At 39.8% G+C, this 26,035-nt stretch overlaps 1 protein-coding gene across 1 annotated transcript in view; it reads right to left on the minus strand.

The window, feature by feature from the left end:
* Positions 1-1,991: 1,991 nt before the first annotated feature.
* shisa8b (shisa family member 8b) overlaps positions 1,992-26,035 on the minus strand; it is a 50,285-nt gene continuing 26,241 nt past the window's right edge. The window contains exons 4-5 of the mRNA XM_074662588.1: positions 18,160-18,273; positions 1,992-8,873 (exon numbers count right to left, since the gene is read on the minus strand). Coding sequence (XP_074518689.1) covers positions 8,299-8,873; positions 18,160-18,273 — 689 coding nt within the window. The 3' untranslated portion in view covers positions 1,992-8,298. The remainder of the gene's footprint in view (positions 8,874-18,159; positions 18,274-26,035) is intronic.

The following is a 26,035-nucleotide window of genomic DNA, read 5'->3' on the forward strand; positions in this document are numbered from 1 at the left end:
CAACATTTAAGTCAAAATCACAATCCCAATTTTCCTGGCACTGGGCTCATGAAGCGCTGATGCTTTTACTTTGAAACGTGTAGAAAAACACTCAAAACTTCAAGGCTTCAGTCAAAATAAGAATGGTGACACCTGGTGGTCAACCCAACCACAGCACCCCTTTAGAGCACGACTGAAGCACAGTCACTGTTTCGACCATGTCGACAATTGGAGTTTAGAAAAGACTGTGTCGTTGTCTTCATCCTCTGATGTTTTGGTTTAATTAGACTCATTAATCATTATATCATAGCTACACATTAAAATGAACTGTGCTTGTTGTTAGAAGACACACCATTCTTTGAAAAATGTCCCATATTATACCAATGAATGAAGGCAGATACAGAATATGAAGGGTAAAATGATGCTTATTGCTTATTTAGAACGCTATATTTAAAAACTGGACTTTAAGACCCACTGATTTTGTTGGTTTTCTAAATGAGTGTAAGATGTACTTTGAACCAATGAAAATAATGAAAGGATGGAAAACACAATAATAATTTCTCACTAAAATTTTAAAGCTATTCTTTCCACATATATTTGTTCATTTCCTTTTAATTTATCTGTTATGGTATTGTTCCTGTATCTTCACAACTGATTTATTAATATAAAATGTTCCATCTGGAAATCTCTTTTCATATTGATAACTAAAAGTCATGGTGTACCTATAGTTTGTTTTGTTTATATTTAACATAAAGTTGAAAAAAAAAACCCAAAACATTCAGTTGTACTTCCATTTTCTGAAACTGAAAACCAGTGTAGCATACTACAAAACAGACCCAACATAGCAGTACATACAACATACTACATTCAAAAGCAGTATGCGGTAAATACTACTTACTGCATTCTAGCAATGGGTACCAATAAGGTACTTTTGAAGGTACGTACATTCAAAAGGTACAATGTTTAGGTGCCTAAATGCACCCTTGTGACTCTGAGGGAGTGAAAAAGAAGGCGATTTTCCATGCTGAACATGAACATGAGAAATAAATATGTGAAATTGAAAACTCTGAGATTGCATTATCAAACAAATAAGTACCACAAATTGGTACAGTTGAGTACCGATACCGATTGCCAGGTACCGGGCATTGGTACTGTATGGTTTGAAATGTGAATGGTACCCATCCCTACTACGTTCATATGATGTAGGTAGTAAACAGTTTGGAAAACAGCAGTTGTTTTGGATCACTCTGCATCAGGAAGAGTGATACACCCTTCCAAACTGAGGCACCATTTACCCATCACTTGTTTACAGTCTTGTTCTGGCTTCAGTTTTGTTTTATTTTTGTGTTAAAAAAAGAAAATGTTTCAGTAACTGCTCATCTTTAAAAAATGTGATAAGAAAAAAAGGCATCCATGTTTTAGCCAATCACGCTAATGCTGTTAAAATGCAGTACATAAACCAGCCACAAGGTGACACTACAGGATCACTACAGTAAAGACAGCAGGTTTCTAAGCACAATGCATCAATGCAGCACATAAATCTTAAATGTGATTATATTACAGTTCTAAAATTAAAGGGTGAATTGATGGTTAGTGGGACATGTTTGGGATTGTCGCTGCTTTAGGTCTGCTGGGAAAATTTTGCAAACGTATCAAAGCGAATGTCAGAATGAAGAGGAGCAGCTCAGCGTCTGATGGAGGAATAACTCCCTCTCTGAAACTAATAACAGAAGATAAGTGTTGATTACTACTGCTGCTTTAGCTTCATCACTATCAAACACACCTTTAACTGTATTGAAGCGAGAGACGAAAAGATATTAAAATGCAACTTTTTCTCAAGTTTTCGTCTCATGATACTGCTGTGAATCTCAACTCAAGTCAAACCAGAGCCTGGCATTAGTTTTACAATCTTTAATGATTCATCTTCAAAAGTGGCATCCGTTTTAAACAATCCTCAGCGAATAGTATTTCTAGAACATTTTGTGTATAAATAAGTTATGTTGTCATAAGAAGTACAGTTACATACAGAATATACACTTTTTTGCTTCATACACTTTCTATTTCTCTGTCTATTATGATTGCACTTTTACATTTACAGAAATACAGATCTCATTCTTTTCCCTGCTTAGGAGGGGAACACCAGGTACAACCCAACTGCTGCATGCTCACAAATCCAATTCATTCTCATCAGTTCTTGTTTTTTTTTCTCAGTGTCCCATTTGTCTTTGTCACTATTCTGTAAATGCACAATAGAAACGTTTGCAATGCTGAGACAACCTGTCTGCTTCATGGTGGCTTTGTCGTTCCCCACAGTGAATTTGTGTCACTGTGTTATGCCTTCACAGTGTGAAAACCCCATCAAGTAATGTGACACACAATACAGTACAGTAAGCCAGCAATGTCCTCCTCTATTGCACGTTAAACATTGCACCACTCAGTTCGTAAAGATCCCTCTACATATCATGTTACATAAATCCTTAACATGAAGTAACACATTTTGCAAATTTGACATCAACAGATTGTAGTAAATATTCTTAGAAATAAGATAACTTATTCTATACAGCCCTTATTCAAACATAATACTTAAAAAAATCCATTAAATAATCATATTTACACATATTTTCACAAACCAAGCAGAGCACTGATGAGGTTTGAACTACATAGCTTGAGAAATTACTTTTACAAAAGACCTTTTGGTCGGAGAAATTCAGTCGTAATGCACAAAAAATGGCAAACATTTATTATAAATAGCCGGAAAAGTTGGTTTTGTTTCATTTACAAAGAACAGAGGAAATTGTTCTAGGTTAAGAAAAAAGCAAGATTTCATATCCAGAAAAATGTTGGAAGCACCTCCATGCCCAAGATTAAGATTAAGACTATTGCTTGTAAAAACAGAATATGTTGTGTCTTAGCTTAATATATTGAACCTGTTCAATCAGGTATTTAGGCTTAAAGATGCCTGCCCAGGATCCTTTACTGAAGTATGTCAGAATAAAGAAGAACAGGTGTGTCCCTTAACATGTGCAGCTCATTGATCACAATGTTTCTTGTTTTAATTTTCTGAAATTGACATACTTGTCCTTAGCTTTTCAAAAGGCAAACTGTAGACAGGCGTTATGAGGGAAAATGTGGAGTCATGTTAGGTACTTGAGTGGTAAGCCTCTGTGTTGATGGAGATGTAAAGGTGTGATAACTCCTCCAGTTCATCAAATTAAACCAAAACTAAATATTAATTTTCTCTGGTTTTATTTGTCTGTGATAATGCTGCTCAAAGCCTGGGATTTGGATGTCCTCATGAAAAGAGTTAAATGGCGTGGGAAACATTATGGAAACTTCTACTTTGCAGAGAATTAGTTTCATACTTGATCCAGCTGTATTATTAACTGCTGTAATTTAACACCCTAAATATTTACGCTTTAAAGAAATGGCACATTTCTTAGCATCTGTTCACCAGCTGTTTTCCCAAAGTTGCAACCACACTGTTTTGGTCTATTCTTACTGGTTTTAATGTTTTCCTACATGAGCTGCTGCAGGTGCTCTTACAACCAATCACTAGCCACAGCTTGAAGTTGAATACTGCTATTAAGTTTGTTGGATAATACAAAAAATAATAATAAACACTAAAATAAGGAGGATTATAGCTAAAAGAAACAGCCATCCTAAAGTTTCACCAGAGATAGTTTGCTGTCATTTTGAATCTCTCCATACAGATTTTGCTAATGGAGTTTTCTTTATTAACCATAGTTGTTCAAGTATAGTGTTATGTAATATAGAGTAAGGTAGCCAAATGAAGCATCTGCTTGTCTTTGTGTTTAAAAGAAAATGAAAAAATTGTTTTCACTGTTTGAAAAAAAAAAAAAAAGAATGACACAACTGCTCCTGAAAGTGAAGCCAAAATGGTTTTAGATTTTCCTGATGATTGGCTGCAGAATAGATCCAAAGCTTGTCTCCACCGATTTAAAACATAGGAAATGGATGAAACTAGAAAATAAGTTGATAAAAGTGAGTTAATAAATAAAATGGAGTTGACTTCAATTGTGATTTGATGCTAAGTGAAACAAAGTGACATAATGGTAGTAAAAAGTGACTCCTGTACCGTCCCTACAAGATTAGCAGAGTAGGGAAGTAACAAGAAGAGTAACGCCAAACTGGAGTCATTGAACTTTCCACAACTGTAAGGACCCGCTTTTAATGAGCACATGATCTTTTCTGCCCTGCTTGTACAAGCTAAAGGCTCTTTAATATTTAACCAGTTAGTTAGTTTTGTGTTTCAGTCAACTCTGCAGGTTGCTTTGAGCTTACCTTGCTCAAAAACTTGGCACTAATAAAACATCGGTGCTTTTTATAGGGGTGGTATTTTGGCTTCACTTCTTAAAAACAGGAGTTGGGGGCATGTTGTCCATATTTATACAGCCAATGGTAATAATCTCTAAAAAATTAAACTTAGTAAACACAGTTCATGCTAAAAACCCAGAGTGTTCTAAATGCTGTTTATATTGATTTAATGTGACTGCAACAGAAGGCAAAGTGAGTGCTGATTAGGAAGTTTCAGAAATCCAAAGTACTTAAGTACTCATCTTTTTGCTTGACTCTCAATTAGGATGCTACAAAAGCCCTTGAACACTCAGACCAGACAAGGAGTTGAACATTGTAAAATACTCTCCCAACATTTCACCCAACCTTACATAAGTTTTGACACATGTGCAATCACAGTTCCTTTCACTGTGCAGTTCCTGAGGGGGTTGTAGCCATAAACTTTCAATAGCAAGTACAGTGGACAGTTGCACAAACTGTTGCACAAATCGGAGAGAAAAGAAAGAAATTTTAACGCCTTAGGCCTGAAAATGCCTCAGTGAATTTCCCTACTTTGATGCCCGGGGGAGGAAATAAACACATGCATCTGCATACGTCCACGCTCAACATTATGACCCAGACAGCTTCATAGTAAGAGACCTAGATCCACTGTGACTCCTTCTCTTTCCTTCCCTCAAGGGAGGAAAACATGCAGCCCGTGTACCTTTTGTTTCTCTATTTTTCTCTTCACTCTCCTCTCTTTTTATTCTTTTCTAAAGAGTCCCAGCCTCCGGCCCTTACTATGTCTCCCTCCCTCCAACCATTCCTCTTTCTGGAAGGGATGGGAGGATGATGGGAGCTGACATGATGGTGGCATTGTCCTCCCCATCGAGCTAATGTGACCCCTGGGGATGATGTCCCTGTTTGCTGGGCCTGATGGCACAGGACGCAAAGCACTTCATTGTGGAGAGAGGGTGGGAAAGGCCAAGAGGGCTCAGAAAGAAAAGATGAGAGAACAGCTGTGTGTGGAGGTGTTTTAAGGGGAAAAATTGGGAGCTCACAAAAAGAAAAGAAAAAAGGAAAGCAAAAACGGCTTCAGCTGGGCCTGACCTGGATAGTGTTCCTTTGAGATGATTTATGATTATGTAACTAAATTGTTTGGTAGAGTTAATTTGACTTGATGCTTTAATGTTCAAAAATCAATCCAGATTGAGCGGCTTTAATTATTTTTGGAGTGATTTTTTTGTGTAATCCGGTTAAATAAGGTTTTCTATTTCACAGATATAAATTGAAACAGGCTTCAAAGATGTGGTTTTAGAGGTCTTATATAACATAAAAGGTCTTATATAAATGTAAAAAGTTCTGCTGCCAGATTACTGACCTTAAACTATGGCCCTGTTTACGTCAATGCAAAGTTAACAGTTGAAAAAAAAGGTGTTTACACAGAAACACTGAGGGATTGATAGTTGGGATAGTTGGGGGTATAACTGTAGAGTTTTTTAGTAGCCCTCCGCCAAAGTAGAGGTGGGGTGATCATCTGGCATATATATTTTATGCATCTTTACTGTTTGCAGAAGTGGTGCAACAGATGCACATTTTGCTGAAAGTCAGTCAGTGGGTTCAGCAGCACAAGCACAACACAGTAGTCCTCGATTTCTGCTGTTGTTGTCATACAGCTTGTGCATGGCAATTTAAGTTGCCACAATAAAGGTACAATGCGTATGCCCAAAGTGAGACATGACGTCAGCATTTCCACTGAAAACTCTGGTTTGCTGTACACAGCAATGGTGGCCTTGGGGTCTCAGAAAAATTCCACTCTGGGGCCAATCTCAAAAGTTTCCATTTAGGGTGGACTAAAACGCTGTTTCTGTGTAAACGAGAGCAGAAGGGTGAGTTTTTAAGGGTGCCATATTTGTTTGGGTTTTTTTCCCGCCTCTGCATCTGCCTGCACTTGTTTGCACCATCCTCCCTATGACAATACTTAAGCAACAAGTTTGCCCAACGCCTTAACAGCATACCATTCTGTGATTACGGGGTTAGAAACTGAGAGGCTGTAGAATTTCTAATTAGCCTGAATTTGTTTTGCATCTGAATTCAAATCCTTGGTTAAAAGACGGCTAAGACATGTTGTTTATAGCTAAAAGTAGATAAATGGGAACTTATAGAGAAAAAAAATCTTGCTGACAGTTAAATGAAAAAATCGATACCACTCTCTTGTCTGTAAATTTCTGGCTATATCAACAGCAGCTAGTTAGCCTAGCTTACCTGAAAGGAGTTATCCTGGCAGTGTTTGTTTTGTTTGACTAACAAGACCTCTACACTTCATGAATTAACATGTTGTATGTTTTTGAGTACTGTACCGAACTAAATTAGGGCAAAAAGAAAAAAAGAGTGCACTTGTTTTTTTTGTGTTACCTCTAAGCTAAATTAGCTAAACATTACTTAGCTGAAAAAAGCTAACTATTGATTTGCTAAACTAAATGCTGGATGAAATGAGCTAAAAATTTATGAAAACTCTTCTTCTCTTACTGCAGGCAAGAGGGGTTGCATCTCAAAGTGTAAAAGTTTTTTTTAACTGAGACTATTTAGCTGGAGGAGCAAAGGAAGGGTGTAACACTGGGTGTTTATGTATGTGGGATATCCAATGCGTTGGCAAAACTCCTCTTCTCTTTGATATTTCACTCCAGATTTTGTCTCAAGTAAGCTTACAACCTTTTGTCAGAGACCCTCATGACAGTTAGCAAGCTGCACTAATATGCTGCTTACTAGCAAATGCGCTGTCCCTCGATTGTTGATTGTCAAGTTTGAATGATTTAAGGGGAGTTATTATCAAGATCCAACACATTATAAATGTGATTAATGCTATTTTGTTTCAGTGTGGTTACATGATTCAGCTAAGTTGTCTGAATTGGTTTGATAACCCCCAAGATGCTGAATGCTAGCGTGCTAGCCTAGCTGACAGGCTACTAACAAGCTAACAGGCTTTTTCCTTCAATTCATTTCACATGTTGATTGTCGATTGACCATGTATGACTGAAAGTTTATCCACTATTAACACAGTCTGATTGTCCTCAGTCGTTTGATATGAAATATTGACAAATGTATTTGTTACCAGACCAAACCAGCTCCTCCATGCCTGTGTAGAAGTTTTATTTCGTCTGTAAAGGAGTGTACTTCTTGCTTTGGACACCAGAAGCATTGTCTGTACAGTTACGGATCCATAAACACCACTAACTTATGTAAATGAGGCGCACAAGAACGTATCTTTTGTTGCAAATAATTCCAAAAGTTTGTGTGCAAATTCAAGTAACTGATTACAAAAGTTTAATAAATCTGAACAAAAGACATGGATCGTAAAGGTAAACTACATTTACATAAATTTCCCCTCATGGCAAAAGCTGCTAGATTGCACCAAAACTACAGATAAGATCTGAACATCTGAGCTGTGGCAGCAGTTTTTTTATTCAGCCCCGGGCTCATTATGGAATGTTATTCAAATCCAAACCAGCCCTGCAGCAACTCCTTTGTAGCTATCTCACTGATCTTAACCAAACAGTTACTCAGCTAACACAAACTCACTTTTCATTTCTGCCATATCCAAAAGGAAGCCAACATTAAAACCCTCATTTCAGACAAAATAAAGCATGCTAGCTGCTCTAATAGCTGGTGTCAGATACATTTTTGCTCTGCTCTCATACCCCTTTTCTTATAAGGCTTGCCTAACCACAACAAAGCCACACTGTAACACCAAAACTGTGGTGGTTGAGTATCTGTAAGGGGTTTTGTGACCTGTAGGAGCCTGAGAGTGGGTGTTAGATTTCCTAACACAATATCTGTCCTGTAAAAGTGACAGTTCTTGTACCCTGTTTTCTCCTGAGTCCTATTGTTCCCCCTTTTCAAACCACCTCTTGACATCTAAATGTGTATGTCTCATGGTTTGGGTTGTCCCAAACTCTGGCATTAAGCTCTAAAGACTTTCATCAGTGTTTTGAACACTGCAGCAGGTGGCTCTTGATGCCCTTAGACTCAGACTGTCACCTCTGTTGTACTGTGTGTGGAGTAGCTCTTGTGTCTTGCGTGGTGGTAGTATGACGGTTGAGATGGGTGTTGAGGTGGGTGTTGAGATAGATGCTGTCCCTGCACATGCTGCCCGTGCCTTGCCCCATCTCCAGCTCCTCTGTACATCTCGGCATACCGCTGTGTAAAGAGTTCTGGCATGTTCTCTATGCTCTGCTGCCTCCGGGTCGAGTAGAACTGTCTACGGTTAGTGCCGTGCATGGTGGAGGAAGAGTTAGTGTGTGCAGGGGCAGAGGTCTGCCTGTGGACATGTCTGGCAGTGGGTTCCCAGGCTCTAAAAGCCGAGGTGGAGAGCATTGGGTGTGTGGTGGTCTTGGGTATATGTGGGTGCTCCAGGTGGGTGGGTGGGATGGAGATGGACAGAGGGGCTTGGAGGTCATGGTGGGCTGACACATGCTGGTGGATGTAGGACTTTTCCTTGGACTGTATGGGCACAGGCTGGAAAGCAGGAGGTGCCACCGGCTGGTAATGAGAGAAGTCCATGAGTGGGTAGCTCTTGTAGTAACTCTTGGATGCACTGTGTGCTGTAGCAAAAACAGAAAGGAGATAAGCTTGTTAGACAACATGCTAACCATTTTTCAACAATTTACGGGGCCACCAATACAGTTGGTTCAACCTCAACTCCCCCAAAAGTTGGCGGTTTACTTCAATCAATCAATCAATCAATCAATCAATCAATCAATCAATCAATCAATCAATCAATCTTTATTTGTATAGCGCCAAATCATAACAAACGTTATCTCAAGACACTTTACAAAAACATTCACAGGTCTAGACCCGTAAATGTTAATAAAATTTTATTAGCAGAAACCCAACATCAAGACAACATAAGGAGTCTTATCTTATCTTAATCCACCATGAGTACAGGACTTTGCAGCATTTAGCAAGTTACAATGGCAAGGGAAAACTTCCCTTTGAGGGGCAGAAACCTTGGACAGAACTAGACCCATGTTAGACAGAAGTTGGTGGTTTGCATGTCAATTAAAGTGTATAACAGTGTCAAGACAAATTCAACACCTGGACCCTTCTACTACTGAGCCAAGCTGTTGGTACTGCAGAATGCAGTTTGGCATGTCCTGCTGAAATACAGAAGGTGTACATATCAGCATATGCTCCCCCAAACTTGCTGTAAAAATGTCTCTCTTTGGTTTGGTGTTTGTGTTTTCCAGTATTTCCAGAACCAGCCTCTAGTGGACACTGGATGAACTGCAGTTTTGAGCTTGCTAGGTTACTGCTTGTTCATGACAAATTGGAGGGGCGGGCCTCAAAATCCAGGCTTCGCCCCAAACAGGCCTCAAGGGGGCTGACCAATTAGAGGGAAGGGGGTTTGCGTAGCGGGAAGCCTTAAAGAGACAGCAGCTGAAATGAAGTGTCTCAGACAGGCTGAAATAAAGGGTTTCTAAAACAGCAGTGTGAGAAAAATAGGTATTTTTTTTTTAAAGGCCAAATTTTTTTCTGCTACGGCCACTCGAGGCTTCCTTGGGAGGCAAGTTTTTATGCTAATACTCACCATTTGTACATGTATTTTATCATAAAATTGAATAAATGTATGGAATGGTCTTTTGAATGACAGCTCGGAGCTGTGATTCCAGACACTGAATCAAACCTCTTGGTCAAGTTTCATGTGTTGGTACCATGTGGAGAATTTTTTTTCTATGTGACAATTAGTTTCTGTTTGTTTGCACTAAAAGGTCTTCCAAATGCCTTTTTTTGTTTTGTGTAGTAATGGATTTTATTCACACGACAACAGGAATAAATAGAGATCTAAAGCTGATCTAGTACCTCAAACATCTGTGTACACATTATGGTCTGTCTATTGAAGTCAGGATGGTTTTTCGATATTGATCTGTTACTTAGTGTTAGTCAACCCCTCTCTCCTCTCCAGCTCCAACCTCTCATCTAAATATATAAACACCCCACACACACACAGACCCCTCACCCACGTCATGGCTGTGGGTGCAGACGCTGATGGATCAAATACTGCAAACAGAAGCCAGAGATTTATAATCTAATTAGTTACTTTAAGGATTATAAAGTTGTAATATCCCATAGCAGCTGTTGCCAAAGATACAAAGGCAAAACTGAAGTTGGAATTAACAGGATAAATCCTTTAATTTACTGTAGTTTGCTCTGTTTATAACCCATCACAATTAGGCCAGTTAAGCAAACACATTCTATTTTTGGCCCCTTTCAACTTGTTTATACTTTAGAGTCATTTTCAATTTGTCACAGTCTGATGCAGTTCTGAGTCACAGCAAAAGTCGCCTAAAATGAACTGCCAATGTGCAAACACAGAGTCTGTCATTTTAGGAACACTGAAGACTGAATCACACTTAATCCCTGATGCATTTATTAGGACCTCCCGGCTCCAAGCTGTCGGAAACGTCCCCTTCTTTTCCCCAACAAAGTAATTCAGAAAGTTTTAAAGGGAGGCCGAGCAAGTTTTCAAGAGGAAATAACTTATTTTCATTCCTGCTTGAATGCCTAAGTAGTAAAAGCCACACTTGCTTAATTTAATACGCCGAGGATTTTTGCTGCCTCAGCCTCTCTTGGTCTGAGATGACCTGTAGCTTATGGTGGCTAACGTTGGGCGATGTTTGTTATCCTTGGTGAGTCACTGCGATTTAACTTATATTACTAAGTCAGTCTGCTCCCTTAATGTCTCTTCTCTCTTAATGGGTTTAGGAGAGGAGGAGACAGTAAGCATCTGTGCCACAGGTTTAGTTCTTAGTGCTCTTTCTTCACAAGCATAGAACGCATTAACAGACAATGCCACAAAAAACAGACACCATGTGATCAAAAGGAACAAGTTAAATGCATTAAACTTATAATTTCTTGGATCATCTTGTCCAGAATATGTGACATAGAAATATGAATGTAAACACGTGTAAAGATGACTTTTAATGAGAATCAGTGGAAGGCGGAGAGCAGTAAGGATGAAGAGGAGGATTTGAAGATCAAAGAGAAAAGCTGGTGATTTATGTATTTCCAATTGGTGTATCCCCTAAAGGTGAACACAAGCTGTGCTTTTCTACCGCCTGACACAACCGGGCAGAAGTTGAGGGGAGCGATTAAAAAAAAAGGGAGAAAGAGACGAGTACAATGGATAAGGGAGTAAAGCTGTATGTGTCAGAGTGTGGGACATAAGGTCGCAATGAGGGTTTATAAATACCCTCGCCCTCGAGTCCAGAGTTCGCGCGTGTGTATACGTGTGTGTGTCTTGGGTAGCATGAATGTCACATAGAGTTATTTAAGTAAACTTAAAGCTGAGGTCATTGCCGTTAGCTTACTGGCTTCAGGAAGAGTAACCTTGTTTGTGTGTTTTCATCATTTTCATCCTTTTTGCTATGGATCATGTCTCCAAAGTAGTTTTTCATTAATCAGAAATATTCATCTAAAGTTAAGTTTTCTACTCTTTAATATTCTGTGAACAGAACATTTGATGAGGAGTAAAACTGTCTCTGTAGTGGAAATCACAGAAATATCTAAGGCCCCATTTCTACCAAGCAGTTCAGTTTGGATCAGTACAGTTTGGTACAGGCTGGATCGGTAAAGCCTGATCCTGCTTGTGATTCCACAGCCACCGTACCCCCTTGTGGTAGGCGGTGTGTAAGCAAGATGCCAATAGCTGCATCAGTAATGTAATGACACCATTGCAGTGTGCAACAGTGTACCCAGCTAATAAACCCAATGAAGAAGAAAAAGGGACACAGTAAACAAAGAGCAATGATGGAAGACATCCAGCAATTTGCCTTCTTTGAGCAATCAAGCTTTGTTTCAACCGCCACGAGAAATACATCAGCTGTCGCTCTGTAAAGGACAATTCTTTTGACCAATCAAGGAACTGTAGTGTTGTAGCCAGCTTCTGGGGTTGGATCGGTTTAGTCTGGCACCCCAGCAGAAGGATACCAAAAGGTGGGACAGTTCGTCTTGCTTGTTTGGGGATCTGTCCTGGGACTATTCTGTGGAAATGTCACAAAAAACAAGCCATACCAAGACGAACTGAGCCAAACTTCTTGGTGGAAACAAGCTTAAAAGCCATTGCCTGTGAGCACAGATTGTTGCTACGTCTACAAACGCACTTTACCTACCTGCATTATCGTACCTTACATAAATGCTGGAAACTTCCCTTAACAGATATATGATGGACTGGAGTTGGTTTGCAAGCCTGCTGTCTGACAAATCATAACTTAACATTTTTATTGGATACAATAGCAAATAATCTAAAGAGGGAAGGGGACCACCCAGCATCCATTGTGGTATAGGATGGATAAGTGCCTATCCCATGGTTAGTTGAGACCATAGTAATGTTTCACTTTGAATTTTTATTCCTTATCTTCGCAACAGTTATGTGAAGGGTTGAGGGCTTGGGGGTGTGAGCTTAAGGTCAAACACAGTCTCACTAACCTTGAATCGAAATCTACTCCCCACCAATGTCAATGTGTGTCTACGTGGAGAAGCCTTTTCTTCTTGTGACACCTCACATGTGTAGCTGCACTTTACATACAATGTGTTCTTGCTCTAAGATCACACTCGCGCTTGGGTAACCTTTAATGCATTATAAAGGAAATCCACCTTGACAAGCAGTGACCTGCCTGGAGCTTGCTGGTGGAGGAACGCTATGTTCTAACACAATGCCTTAGGTGTAATGTTATGTAAATCATCACACCTGCTATTACAGAACAACATGTGTGTTTGACCTTTACAGACATAAAACAGTCTGTACATACACCTGTCAGAAAACCCACAGCCTGTTTTCTTGGCTACAGGGGTTTAGTACATACATGAGAAACATCTGGAGGCAAAGGGCAGGAAAGACAGTAAACAGTGACTGAAAGCACAATGTTGCAGAAAGTCTTTGTAAGGGGTTGATTCATGGTTAGCCTCAGCAGTCCGAGGATTCTTCCCAAATGTCACAACTTTGACACTGATGCTATCACCACCACTGCTCATGGTCAAAGTTTCCTAGAGCCTGTCGTCTACAACTGTACTCACCTACTCCACTGCTGGGGTTGCTGGACATGATGCAGTGTGAAAACATCCACATTGTTTGCCCAGTTGGCATGCTAACCAAAACTCAGGTTTCAGCAACATTGTTTAAAGAAGTTTTGGCTTTCCTCAAAAAAAGATTCTTCACTTTAGGTGAATGAACTTAGAAAACATAAGCCTCTAAGGGTCATCAGTCAGACAGTGAGTGTAACCAGAGTTGTTAACCCAGTTCCTTAAAGTGGTTTGTCTTTATTTTTCTGAGTTTATCATTGGTACAGTGCTACCCAAGTTCAGGGGTCAGCAACCTGTAACACTTAAAGAGCCATATGCACCCCAGTTCAACAAATAAGAAAAAAACACTGGGAGCTTCAAATCCTTTTTGGCATCAAAAATAAAGACAATGTATTGGTTATGAAATTAATAAAGGGCTAAAGAGAAAATGAAATTTTATTTTTGTATGCATTTATAATTACATAAAAAGTCAGACTTAAACTATCAGTCTGCTGCAAATCAAAATTTCTGTGTGAGTGAGCCTTTCATCATGTGAACTGTAGCATTGACCTGGATTTTGAACATTATTAAAAAAAGTATTTTCAAATCCAGGTCAAAGCTTGTGAACTGTTTCACTGAACAATGTTGAATATATATGTAAACACATTTTCAAAATATCCGATTAGGATATTAATTTATACTGGTTTATGTAACTTTTGCTCCTGAACCTCAGCACACAGTGTCAGCTTATCAGGGCTGTATGCGTTGGTGTGGCTTTTGGAAACTGTAATGCATATTTTGAGCAACAAAACATAAAAAATGTTTTATTTTAATGTTACAATATCACAATAATATTTGAATTTAGAATAAAGGTTTAAAAAACCAACAAAAAAATAATAATATAGTAACGAAATAATAATTTATTTTTCAAAGCCACAGGGAGCCTTAGCATAAAGATGCGTAAGGATGCATTAGGCTCCAGAGAGCTGCAAGTATCAGACCCCTGCCCTAGTTCTTGAGAAATGCTATCTCCATCCACTAGTCTGTTTACAGATGAAAATGTTGTGAAAAACTCCACCAAGTCCAGTTGCTGTGTTGGATTAGGCTATAAGTTAGCCTGAACTGGATGAATGGGAACCTTTATAGACATCACTATCCAAAGCCCACCTTAAAGCTGCACCCTGTTTTGAGTCCAGGAAGTGCTTCTTTCTTACATTCTTTACAAAATTGAAATAAAAAAAGTTACTACAAGTATAAATCTATGTATAATTTTAATTATTTAAAAATGTTTTGTTCTTAAAGCTAAATAATGGCTCATCAGCTTTAGCAGTTCATCGTCAAACCTAATATTTCCTTATGTAGTAAAGTTTCAGCATTTTTCCTGATTTATTGATTAAAAAAGATCATACCCAATCATGGTTAACTCTAAATATTTGTGCCCCGTAATGGCATTACTAACAAATGCAGAAAACAAGCAGCACATGTCTTCTCTTTCCTGTTGGAGATTTCTTCTCACTCAACCAGTCCTATAAAACCTCCATACTGTGTCATAGTTGCTGTGAATGCAGCAATGCATTCACAGTATATGTTCTTCTGTGACAAAAAAATTTCTTCTTCTTCTTCTTCTTCTTCTTCTTCTTCTTCTTCTTCTTCTTCTTCTTCTTCTTCTTCTTCATTCTTCTGCCCGCTTTTTTGGACCGCTAAAACTCCAGCAAACTTCAACCGATTTTCACCGTTCAAACTTCAAAACGTGTGTTTCAGAGGGGACAAGGGGGCTATGACTCTTCAGAAACTTTTCACGAATACTTTCCGAGATATTTAACGATTTACGAAATTTCGGTCCCATAGAGATGAATGCGAAATTTTCAAAATTTCCTCTCTTCAGGACATTTTTTCAGCCTGCTTCAAGCCCTCCTCATTCAGTCATACTTTCAGCTACAAACTCCATTCAAACTTCAAAATATTCAGCTATCCTTTGGCTTCATTCAGTGGGTTTCAAATGTTTCCTAGCATTCATAGTTTCTTCACAATGACCCTTCAAAGGTCATGATGCATTTCAGCTCTTCGAGCCGTTTTAACATTGGTGTGTATTGGACGGAATGTTTTGGCTTAGAGTGGGTGATTCAAACGACAGAGCAGGGAGAGGGGGAAACGAAACCTGGAAAAATTCTGGGTAAACTGCTCTTTTGGTCACAATTTTCGCTCCACATAGGCAAATTATATGTCAAAATGGAGGAGGGCTTGTCCTGCTTCTGACAAAGTGGTTTTTAAAGCAAAAGGATGGAGCACTTTTTCAAAAAATGGCCAACTGTCATGAGAAGTTAAAAAAAATCCCCATATACCTCCATGTTAATTCCTGAGGGGTTTTCTCAGAGATCAGTAAAATTTCCCTCATCTATCTATCGCTCTCGTGGGTTCGTTTCTTGACCTTCATGCATGAAATTTAGATGGACAGCTTCCTCTGGGTCTCAGGATTCCTACGGTGTGTTCATTTTTATTCTAGCCCTCACGGTTTTGGCAAGGTGACAGGAGATTCGGACTCTTGCTTTGCCACAAAATCTTCAGAAGATTACAGTAACAAGGGCAAAGTTGTGCACCTGCACCTGCTGCATTTAACGAGCAGGGAGCAGGTCACCGTGGAAACCTTTGATCTCATGCAGCTGTTTAGAGTAACTCATCAAAACATTCAGGAACAAAGACAAGCATGTGTGTGTTAATTTATCAGTGATCACCAATGCAAAATCTGGCTTCAGAAAAGCCTCAGCAGACAGGTTTACATGATTGAACACACACACACACACACACACACAAGGCAGAAAGTATCACACTTTAACAGCATTTGACTTCTATTTCCCTGAGTCAGCTCCTTATTTTCCTAGATTTTTTTTTTTTTTAATTTAAATTCCTTCCTTTAATTCCTGAATTGATTCAGCCAGTCAAACTTTTAAATCCAATTTACGATTACACTGATTCATGCTTCATGATCATTCTTTTTGTCAGAATTGCAAGCACCTTTACACCCTGATTTCAAAGGGAATGTGTTGGGAATCAACAGACTCCACCAGATCTCTGATGGCAGTTGGTAAACAATGATCACCATGGCAACATCTGGCTTCAGATGGGCCTCAGCCTACAGGCTTACATGGTTAAAAAACTCACACACAGGACACACAGGATTACATTTTAACAGGGTTTAATAGATAGCCAACTTACATTTACCCTCAGTCAGGTCATTATTTCCATCAATGTTTTTTAAAATTTGATTCATTCCTTTAATTTTTCAAAAGACGCAACCATTTCAACTTTAAATTCATTCATCCATTCAATTTATTGTCCATTTATTTCCTTTCATCCAAGAGTTCATGGCAGGTTAATTTAGCATTCTGCATTAGCAGTTGAGCGCAAGCTTTAACAGGACTTCTTAAAACAATTTTTAGACATATCCTCAGTCATTCATGATCAGCATTCTGCATCAGCAGTTGAGCACAAGCTTTTCAAGACTTCATTCAACCATTTTAAGACACATCTTCAGTCATTCATGTTCAGCGTTCTGCATAAGCATTTAAGTGCATGCCTTTCATGACTTCATTCAACCATTTTCAGACATACCTTCAGTCATTCATGTTCAGTATCAGCATAAGCAGTTCAGTGCAAGCTTTTATACACTTCATTCAGCCATTTTCAGACATACCTTCAGTCAATCATGTTCAGCATTCTGCATTAGCAGTTCAGCGCAAGCTGCTTCAGCATTCTGCATTCACAGCGCAATTTCTTCAGAAATTGCTTTTCTAGTTACTTCATGTTTCCCCCTCCATTGATCGATATCTCCTTCTCCTAACATACCTTGCTGGCCTATGCATAAATTTCCACTAAGTGTGCGATTCAAGGTTTCGTGCTCTCCAAACAGATTGAGGGTCAAATAAAAAATCTCTCCATGTGTTAATCTCATGTTTGAAACAGATTGGTTTTGTATGACGTGTGTGATCTCATTGCCCTTGGCTATCCTTGTTAACACCTAATAGTTTGCTCAATGTGAAGTGAATTAGCTTTTCAGACAATCATGGATTATCATTACTGGTGTGCTACAACTGACTGTGGCCATGACTGGTTTGGTGCTGTGTTACATAACTGACATATCCATTACATATAAAAGCTAGTTTGTAAACCCGGGCTTAAAATAGCTCATTTATTGACTGGTTTGAATTTCATTTCACCGTAGAATAAAACACATTGCACAATACGACTCGTCAGACGCTAAAATAGTGAAACTAGAACGTGTCTGCAAGTGCCCAGGTACTTAAATGTTTGGAAATTAGATGAATACTGAGTTCAAAGCTGTGAAAAGTGTTAAAATATAATATAAAGACTATGGTTTAAGAGGAAATTGAGTTTAATTGTAGAATTTTGTACGGATGGTGCGCTCACAGTCAGAGTTTTACAGCTTTCAAGTCTGTCCCAGTAATTTCTTTTATGTTCCCAGGGGCTGCGCTGCATGAAACACATGTATTAAAGAGCTGTGTCTAAGGCACCGACTGACAATATTACTGCACATTGATGTGTAATTTATTACAACAAGAAAAAGTTCCAGCTCTGGCACTTTTTTCAGACAGTTTCCAAGGCTTAAAGAGGGAGTTCACTGTAGAAGACTCTACATTAATCACATTACAGCCAATTACTGATCACACCACAGTGTCAAACAGGAACAGCGTGTGCTCTGACATCAACACCCTCACCGCTTGACAGCTCCTGTTCTGCTCCTGTTCTGCTCCTGTACTGTGAAGGTTACTGTGTCAGGTGGTGTCAGTGTCATACCGTGTGTGTGCGACTTACCCACAGCTTTGAGGGAGGTATACTTGTTGAGTCCCACTGTGCTGTGGTTGCTGTGAGGGCGAGGAAGCCCTTGTCCGAGCTGGCCGTAGGCAGAATTATTCAGATGGTACTGTTCTGGAAACAGAGACAGAGACAGAGAGGCAGGGTCAGCTTTGGTAGATGGTAGAAAAACAGTCGACTTTTAATCTTTCAGCCAACAGTGGTGAAGAGGCAGCTTTGACAGAAAAGTGGCTTTGAAATACACACCCGATCAAAACTTTAAGACTCAGTGAAAATTGCTCAAATTTCCATTCTGCACAGTTGGATCTTTGAGTAGAGCTTCAAAATTCAAATTAAGAAATGGAAGTGAGACAAAAAAAAGTTAGAAATTTATTGCAAACAAGAAATAAAGTGAAATGGGCTGAGGAGGGATTGATCCCCACCATCCCTTCGCACCAATTGCACCCTGGATGTAATCGTACTACAGTTAACAGGTGCCAGATGATGATAAACCATGGCTTTGTTAACCCTAAGGGAAGCCCTGAGGCAAAAAAAGGAGCAGTGAAGTTTCACTGGACAACACTTCCTTCCTCTCTTTGAGTCGACCCTGTCACCATGAAGCACAGTGTAGTGTGCACCCAGCAGACCTCACACGGCAGCTTTATGAGATTTTGCTTACAGCTTAAAACCCAATAAGTCATGCTGTGGTGTTGAAAACAAAGTTTGATGTGATGCAAGTTGTAGCAATTTGCATTTGAAAAACATGTTTTCGCTTCTTGTAGAAAAATGCTGCATGGTGTGTGGCTTAACAAAGCAAAGTATGAGAAGTTAGGTGCTGGTGCTGATGGTTGATTGTGCTGCTGGCCGATCTCCTTCCTGTCTTCTGTTTGATTCAACTTCCCCAGTCCCTTTTTATTTTCCTTTGTTCATTTTCATGTTATTGAATATTTGGGGCAGGACTTTACTTTAAATAGAGCTAGTCTTACTTTTGTGAGGCGTCCCTTTTACTTGTTATCATCTCTATTTGACAAGTCAAAGGTTTTCTTCTCTGTGTGGGAACCATCATCAACCAAAAGTAGGGTTAAGTCAACATTTCCATTATGGCGACTGCTCATGAAAGATTGCACATCTCTATCCCAGAAAATAATGGGTGACATCACTACTGATGTGATGACAAGTAGATAAGGATGAGTGTGTGCTGGTGGGATGTTCTGGTTTGAGGCACTTGGGGGAACCACCAACTATATCTTTAAATTAGAGACATAAATTCTATATTTAAAATCAAAACAATGAACAATGTTTTTTACCCCTGGAGACTGGTGACTTTGTATTAGTCAGTGGCCCCTTTTCTGTTGGCAAAACCGTACTGAGCTAAATGAACTGCAGTCAATGAGTAATGGAAAAAGTAGCTGAACGAGAGAGAGGCTATTAGCATTAATGAAGTCCACCAATGCAGCCAGCGCGCTTGATTTCAGCCCCAGGAATAGATGGGGACACATGCAGCACTCAATGATGGCTACACAAACATACACACACACACACACACACACACACACACACACACACACACACACACACACACACACACACACACACACACACACACACACACACACACACACACACAAACACACAATTAACCAGGGAGCATGCTCCATAAGGTCATTTGGATGACAGCCACAACATAAGAGGTAATTAGGAGCATTGTTTTTGAAATGTTCAAGTACAGTATGTATGTGTGTGTGTGTGTGTGTGTGTGTGTGTGTCAGGGCCTCTCACAGACATTTTGACTTGACGAAGCCAGTTTCATTTACAGGTCAAATGGTGAAATTCATGGACCAAAGAAATGAAGCCAACCTGAAAGTGGGATTAGCTGCAGTTCCCCAAACAGCCACTGAGACTTTTTGATTTTCAAGTTAACTGCAGGCCCCTAAGGACCCCACAAAAAGATAGCTAAGAAACTTTTTTAATGACTCCAGTATAGTTAGAAAGGTATTCACAGGTTCATATTTCTTTGATCAGTTACTCATCAGTGGATCATTGCTTTTACAAGATCAACACATTGTGCAATCAGAGCAAGGTAGTCTGCAAGCTACAAACTTATTGTCTTCAAAACGAGGACCCCTCAGCGCTGGGGAACTTTCATTGGCTTCTATGCAGAGCTATCTCTTGTCCGTTCACTCAAAGCATCTGCAAATTACAACACTGATAAAATATGATACAACCTGTAGCTATAGACTAAGATAACTCATTTATTCTCATAAATTTAGGACTTCATCTTTGTAACTTAATGACATTAATCTTGTAAATTTACTTTTTCTTTTCGTTAACATGGCTCTAATCCTCCATTGTAGAGTAAACGCCTTTGCACACCAACGGTGACGCGAATAAACAGCATAAAATTGTGAAAATTTTGGAGCCATCATATTCAATCTCCGCAACTATTCTCCTCCAATCGTTGTCTTTTGTCGTACAGACACAATCAATGTTGAATGGTTTGGTATGTGACTTGACAACAACAAGCTTTTTGATTGGTCGGATGTGTACTCGTCACAAGCGAAACTTTGGAGAAATCGACCTTGGTCCCGAAAAATTTAAAGCCCTAATTTTGCTCAGCGAAAGAAAGTTGCTGGTGTGAAAGCTAGCATTAAAAAACAGTAGGGTTGAAAAAAAAAATGTGTAAAATATTTGCGCAAAAAATATGCACCTGATTTGCAAAGGACCTAACTGAGTGAGAGCCCAGAAATCGGCTCTGATTTCCTACAGAACATCCGGGCCTGAGAGCTGCATCTTTTGACACATAACTACACATGTACTGTCTAATTTTCAACTGATCAGCTCTGGAATAAAATCTCCTCCTATTGGACGCACTAGTGGTGAACTTTCTAAGAAGCTAGGTAACACATCAGCTCTGTGGATACTGTATAATTTTGAGAAGGAGTGTTTCCAACCATCCAGCACCACGTCTCAGTCAAATTTTTTTTTCAAGTCCCAGTCCAAAAATCAAGCATGCTGATGATCATCTGTTTGTGATACTAACTTTCACAACATCCGAAGAGTGCCGGTAAAAGCTGTATGTAGGGTAAAAACTGAGAGTGTGAGCAGGAGGGAGATGGCAGCATGTTGTGGAGTAAATTAGAAAATGATCCTGAATCCAGAGGGCTGGGAAAACGTCAAGAGTTAGTCCTTACAGTAACAACGTTTTTACACTTACAACTCTGATCCTCCACCTTAATCACTCACACACACACACACATATGCACACACACACCAACTGCACTATACAGCGTGGTGTAAGCTGATTAGCTATGGACGGAGTGTGCATGTGTGTGTGATCAGTGTATCATCCAGTGTAGTTAAGTGGTGCTGACCCCTCAGCATTTGCCAGATTAGCGGATTATGTGGAAAAAGTCGTTCTCATACTGTCATCACAATCATTATCATCACTTTCATCATCGCCAGCATCAACTTACACCCATTTCCCACCCTTCATCTTCGTCTTCATCATCCATTGTTCCCCCTTACATTACTAGAGCTACTTAAACGGCAAAAAATGAAAGAAATGTGATGGGTGTTTGAATATCTTTCAGCATTCAGATTTAATAATCCCACTAAAACATGATCGCTGGCGGATTGTCCAATGAGAACACATCAGTTTCTGATTTTAACTCTTTACACTCACCAAAGATTTCATCTGTACCCTCATTTCCCGGGCCTGTTTTTATTTACATAAAAAAGTGTTTGATGTGTTGACATTCACTATAACGTACTCAGCTCAGCTGCATCCGCCTGTTACTTGTGTAAATAATGGTATGCTACAAAAACAGTCCCATTAGTAGTGAAGCTGGAACTCTGAATGTGATATTTTTGTATACTTAGCATTGAGCTAGGGATAAACAGGAGTCTCCTTTGATTATCTCCAGGGCAGTCAGCAATGGTTGTTCCATTTTAGGGCATCACACTCCTTGAATAAGCTTTACAGGAAATGATACACACCAAAGTCTGAATAATCAGCTAATGCTGATGTCCTCTCCACCCATGTGCACACACCAATCCCAAAATACAAACAGGACATATTAATGAGTCCATCTGCTTGGCTAAACTCTTTTCTAGGGTACAAGTTGTCTGTGTGGACGTAATGGAATAAGTATGTAAGAGTGTGTTCATCTATGTGTGTAGGCTAATACATAAATCAGGAAGAGAGGGATGTAAAAGAGGCTGTGGTTTGGGGTTGTGGGTGTTAAAACTCCAGCACGGTCGCACATGTTGATCTCACCATTAAGCTTCACCACGTGAACGTGAAGCAGAGATCTGGGGGTCCTTTTAGAACAGAGCAAGTCAGCAGGAACGCTGCTTAATGAGTTACGTAACATCTCTTCTCTCGGCAGCGGGGACAGAGGACAGTTAAGGTGAAGATCGGGAATCTGTTTGTAACGTTTGTCAGGAAGAGTCAGGTGTGTTGAGACAGGCTGTCAGATCTAAGGGCGCAGAGGTTGTCTTGGCACAGAATGGATGTGATTGCATGTATGTGTAATTGTGTTTCACATTTATTACTCAAGATGAGGGGATGTCCACAAATGAGAAAGAGAGGAAATGAGAAAGTCCCGTTTCTTGTTTTGTCTCCCTAAAATAAACTAAAGAGGGTACTTAACCTTATCATGTTTACCCAAACCTTCTCAGGTTTGGATAATTATGACCTAAGACCAAGCTAAAGTAGTGCTAAAATCTGAAGTTTCTTATATGTCTGCTTGCAGTTGGCTCAGAAAGAAGTCACATACACAACAAGTCAAAAAAGCCATTTTCAAATCAGAAATAATCTTGTTTACAGCCTGGCACCAAAAATGTTTCCATCTGAACTGCTGATTTCACCTACAGTACACACTTTGCAGGGGGTGAATTTTGTTTCCTAACTTTGTGGTTAAGAAGATATTAAGATCCTGACTTTGCCCAACCAGAGGCACAGCTCAGCTCACATGACTGACCCTATTTAAGTCTCTACACCCTTAGGCCCCTTTTACACAACAACGCATCACCCCAGAACGCAAAAAAAAAAAAAACAGTGAAAAAAAATCTGTGTTTTCACGGCAACAGTAGCGGCAGCGTTTCAGAAAAATTACACTTTGGAGGCCGTTTTCTAAAGTTTCTGTTTTAGGTCAGCTGAAATGCAGTTTGAGCTCAACACCTAAGTCGTTTCATCCTAAAACTGTTGCTGTGTAAACAGCCTCGAAGCACGCGGTCTGATGGCCATGCTGTAATCAAGCAGGATGACCAGCGATCACGCTACTCCAATATAAACCAGACTTTAGCAAGTATCACACACACACGGATGACCTTCCTATGTCATTGTGAAGCGTCTGTTCACATGAAGCGCAATCTCATCAGAGTCAGCACAATGAGACAAAGAGAGCACTGCTACAACTTTAGAGACTTTTTGGCTCATATTACATTGTTTTGGTCCGACACAGCCCTCTAACACTCTGCTGTTGTTTAAAAATGATTGTAGAGAGGAGCAGTTGCAGCAATCATATGTCATTCGTCATACGCGCTGTCCGTGTGCTTGTGCTCGTGCATGAAGTGTAAAGCGCTGAAGCCCACCTTTTCGAAGCGTGCCAAAGCAAAGGAGTGAATCGTGCTTTATCACGGTACGGTTTGCCAATGTGACCGTGTCCTTAGTGTGGATTGCGACCAGGGCTTGACATTAACTTTTTTGCTCACCAGCCATTGTGGCTAGTGGTATCCCTGAGTTACTAGCCACTCAGTATTTTCAATGGCCACAATTTGTTGTTGGATAATTATGTTCAATATGATTAAAGCTGATGATGACATGCTAAAGTTTATTTAAAAAAAGATTTACAACCTCTTTAAATGTAAATGACCCCTATGCACACTCAAAACAAGACTACATCAATGTTAAAATCCACAGGTCCTTAATCAGGTACTCAGCTCTGATAAAGTTGTGTGTAACATTGTGCTCCTTTCATATGAAAATATGCAGTCTATTAAGACATAGTAATTAAAATAGTAGTTTGTTATTGCTTATAATAGAATGGTAAAGGGGATTAATTGAACTGATAAAAACTCAGCAAGAGACAATGTCTGCTTAAATATTTATTAACGATTGTAATCAGAAAATCATTTCTTTTTTCATGAGAATGACAATGAAGGAGAGGTAAATTAAATTTCCTCAGAGCTTTCATCATCAGAGTCATCTTTTTGCTTGTCTCTCTGCTCCATGTTTGAGCTAAAACTCAACCCGCCAAAGTGGCCAGTGGGAGCGGTGGTGTTACCAGCCACTGCCGAAATCCACCAGCATTTGGCCGGTTGGCCGGTGTTAATGTCAAGCCCTGATTGCGACACACCTTTTGTCCTCTGGGGTTCAAATTACCCCTGCCTCATTTGACCGTTATGTTAAGCAGAATAAATTTTCATCAATTCTGTGTCACGTTCAGTTTTACTTCAGCCCAACTCAATATAATTTTTTCCCTTCTTTTTAGAATGTTGGACCAATAGACTTTGTTCAAAAAGTATATCCTCTTTTTTGATGGCAAAAGATTTCATTTAGGGTCAAAATGACCTCAGAGGACAACACCAGCCTTTCTTTCCAATAGAAACAAAAATAAGGGGCTTCTGGTAAGTCTGTTTTTCCTTTCAAAAGAGAGGGAGAAAACTTGAAGGTTTTAGAGATGAAAGGAAAAAAAAAAGATTTTCATGCTTTAGCAAATGACGCACAAACAGGAGCAGCGACGTTTACACATTAATTTATTTTCAGGTCTTATACCAAAAGAGGTTTTAGAGGAAGCTGAGGGTTTTTGTGAGAGGGGATTCCTCTCTTTGTCTCCACAGAAACACTCACATGCACCTGTTCGCTCTGTACCTTTACCCTTAGCCTGATGTTATCCTGCCTGGCTATTGTGGGTGCTCATAACTGTGACACAGGAAGAAAAGCAGCGAGGCTAACGTTCAAAATGTGCATCTCTAACTGCGCTTTTGTTGAGGAAACGACATGAAAGGAGTTGTAAGTGCCGTGGGGAGCGAGTCAGAGGAGTGAGTGCATCGCATGTCGTCTTGTCAACGCCGAGACAAAATATGAACGCGAGAGACTAAAGAGAGAAGCGGAGTGCGTCCGTCATCGCTGAGATCATACGTGGACGTCTTTGTGCATCATCATTTACTGCGGCAGAGTCACAGCAGACAAACAAATCCTCCTCCCACCCCCACAGATTTTAAAATCCTTCCTTTGTGCGATCTGCTGAGTCGAGGTACGCATTCCCTCTGTGAGAATAATCAACATGACACGAGAAAGGGAGCAAAGATTCAAACTGAGATCATTAATTTACAGGAGTAAGTGGTTTAAAATCTTAGGGCCTCAGGGAGGAGTTAAGAGTGCAGGGAAGCAAAGCGGAGGAGGCGAACGCTCCGAAAGCAGCTCTAACGTGTGAGAGTGAAAGGTGAAATTTGTAACATGAAGAGTGATATGTTACTGGGTCATGCTACGGAGCCACTGCAGTCCTGTTTGATAAATAGGTCAGCGCTTTTGGCTTCAAGCGCTCTTTCTGCAATGACTCATGTTTGTTGGTGACTTTTAGACCAAAATATTGCTGCTTCCTGTCCCCAGTTAACATGGATCTATCTCTTTAAGTTTCTCACCGTTTGGCAGTCTTAACCCGTGAAACAAAAGTTGGAGCATCTTTGACTTCAGGGTTGTCACTTAAATACCGCGCTCACCAAAAATGAAGCTGTAGTAAATTTACCAAAGGAGATTCAACCCTGAGGTGAGGCAGGCTGACTTAGCAAATACTGCACGATACAGAGCCACGGGGAGCTGTTGGCCTGGTTTTTAGATCAGTGAGGGGAATAAAAAGGTCAAATGAATAAATTCTCCATCTACCACGCAATG

This window comes from Halichoeres trimaculatus, unplaced genomic scaffold (genome assembly GCF_033239565.1).
Source record: "Halichoeres trimaculatus isolate MK-OKI-2021-1 unplaced genomic scaffold, fHalTri1.1 fHalTri1_scaffold_23, whole genome shotgun sequence".
Taxonomy (NCBI): Eukaryota; Metazoa; Chordata; class Actinopteri; order Labriformes; family Labridae; genus Halichoeres; species Halichoeres trimaculatus.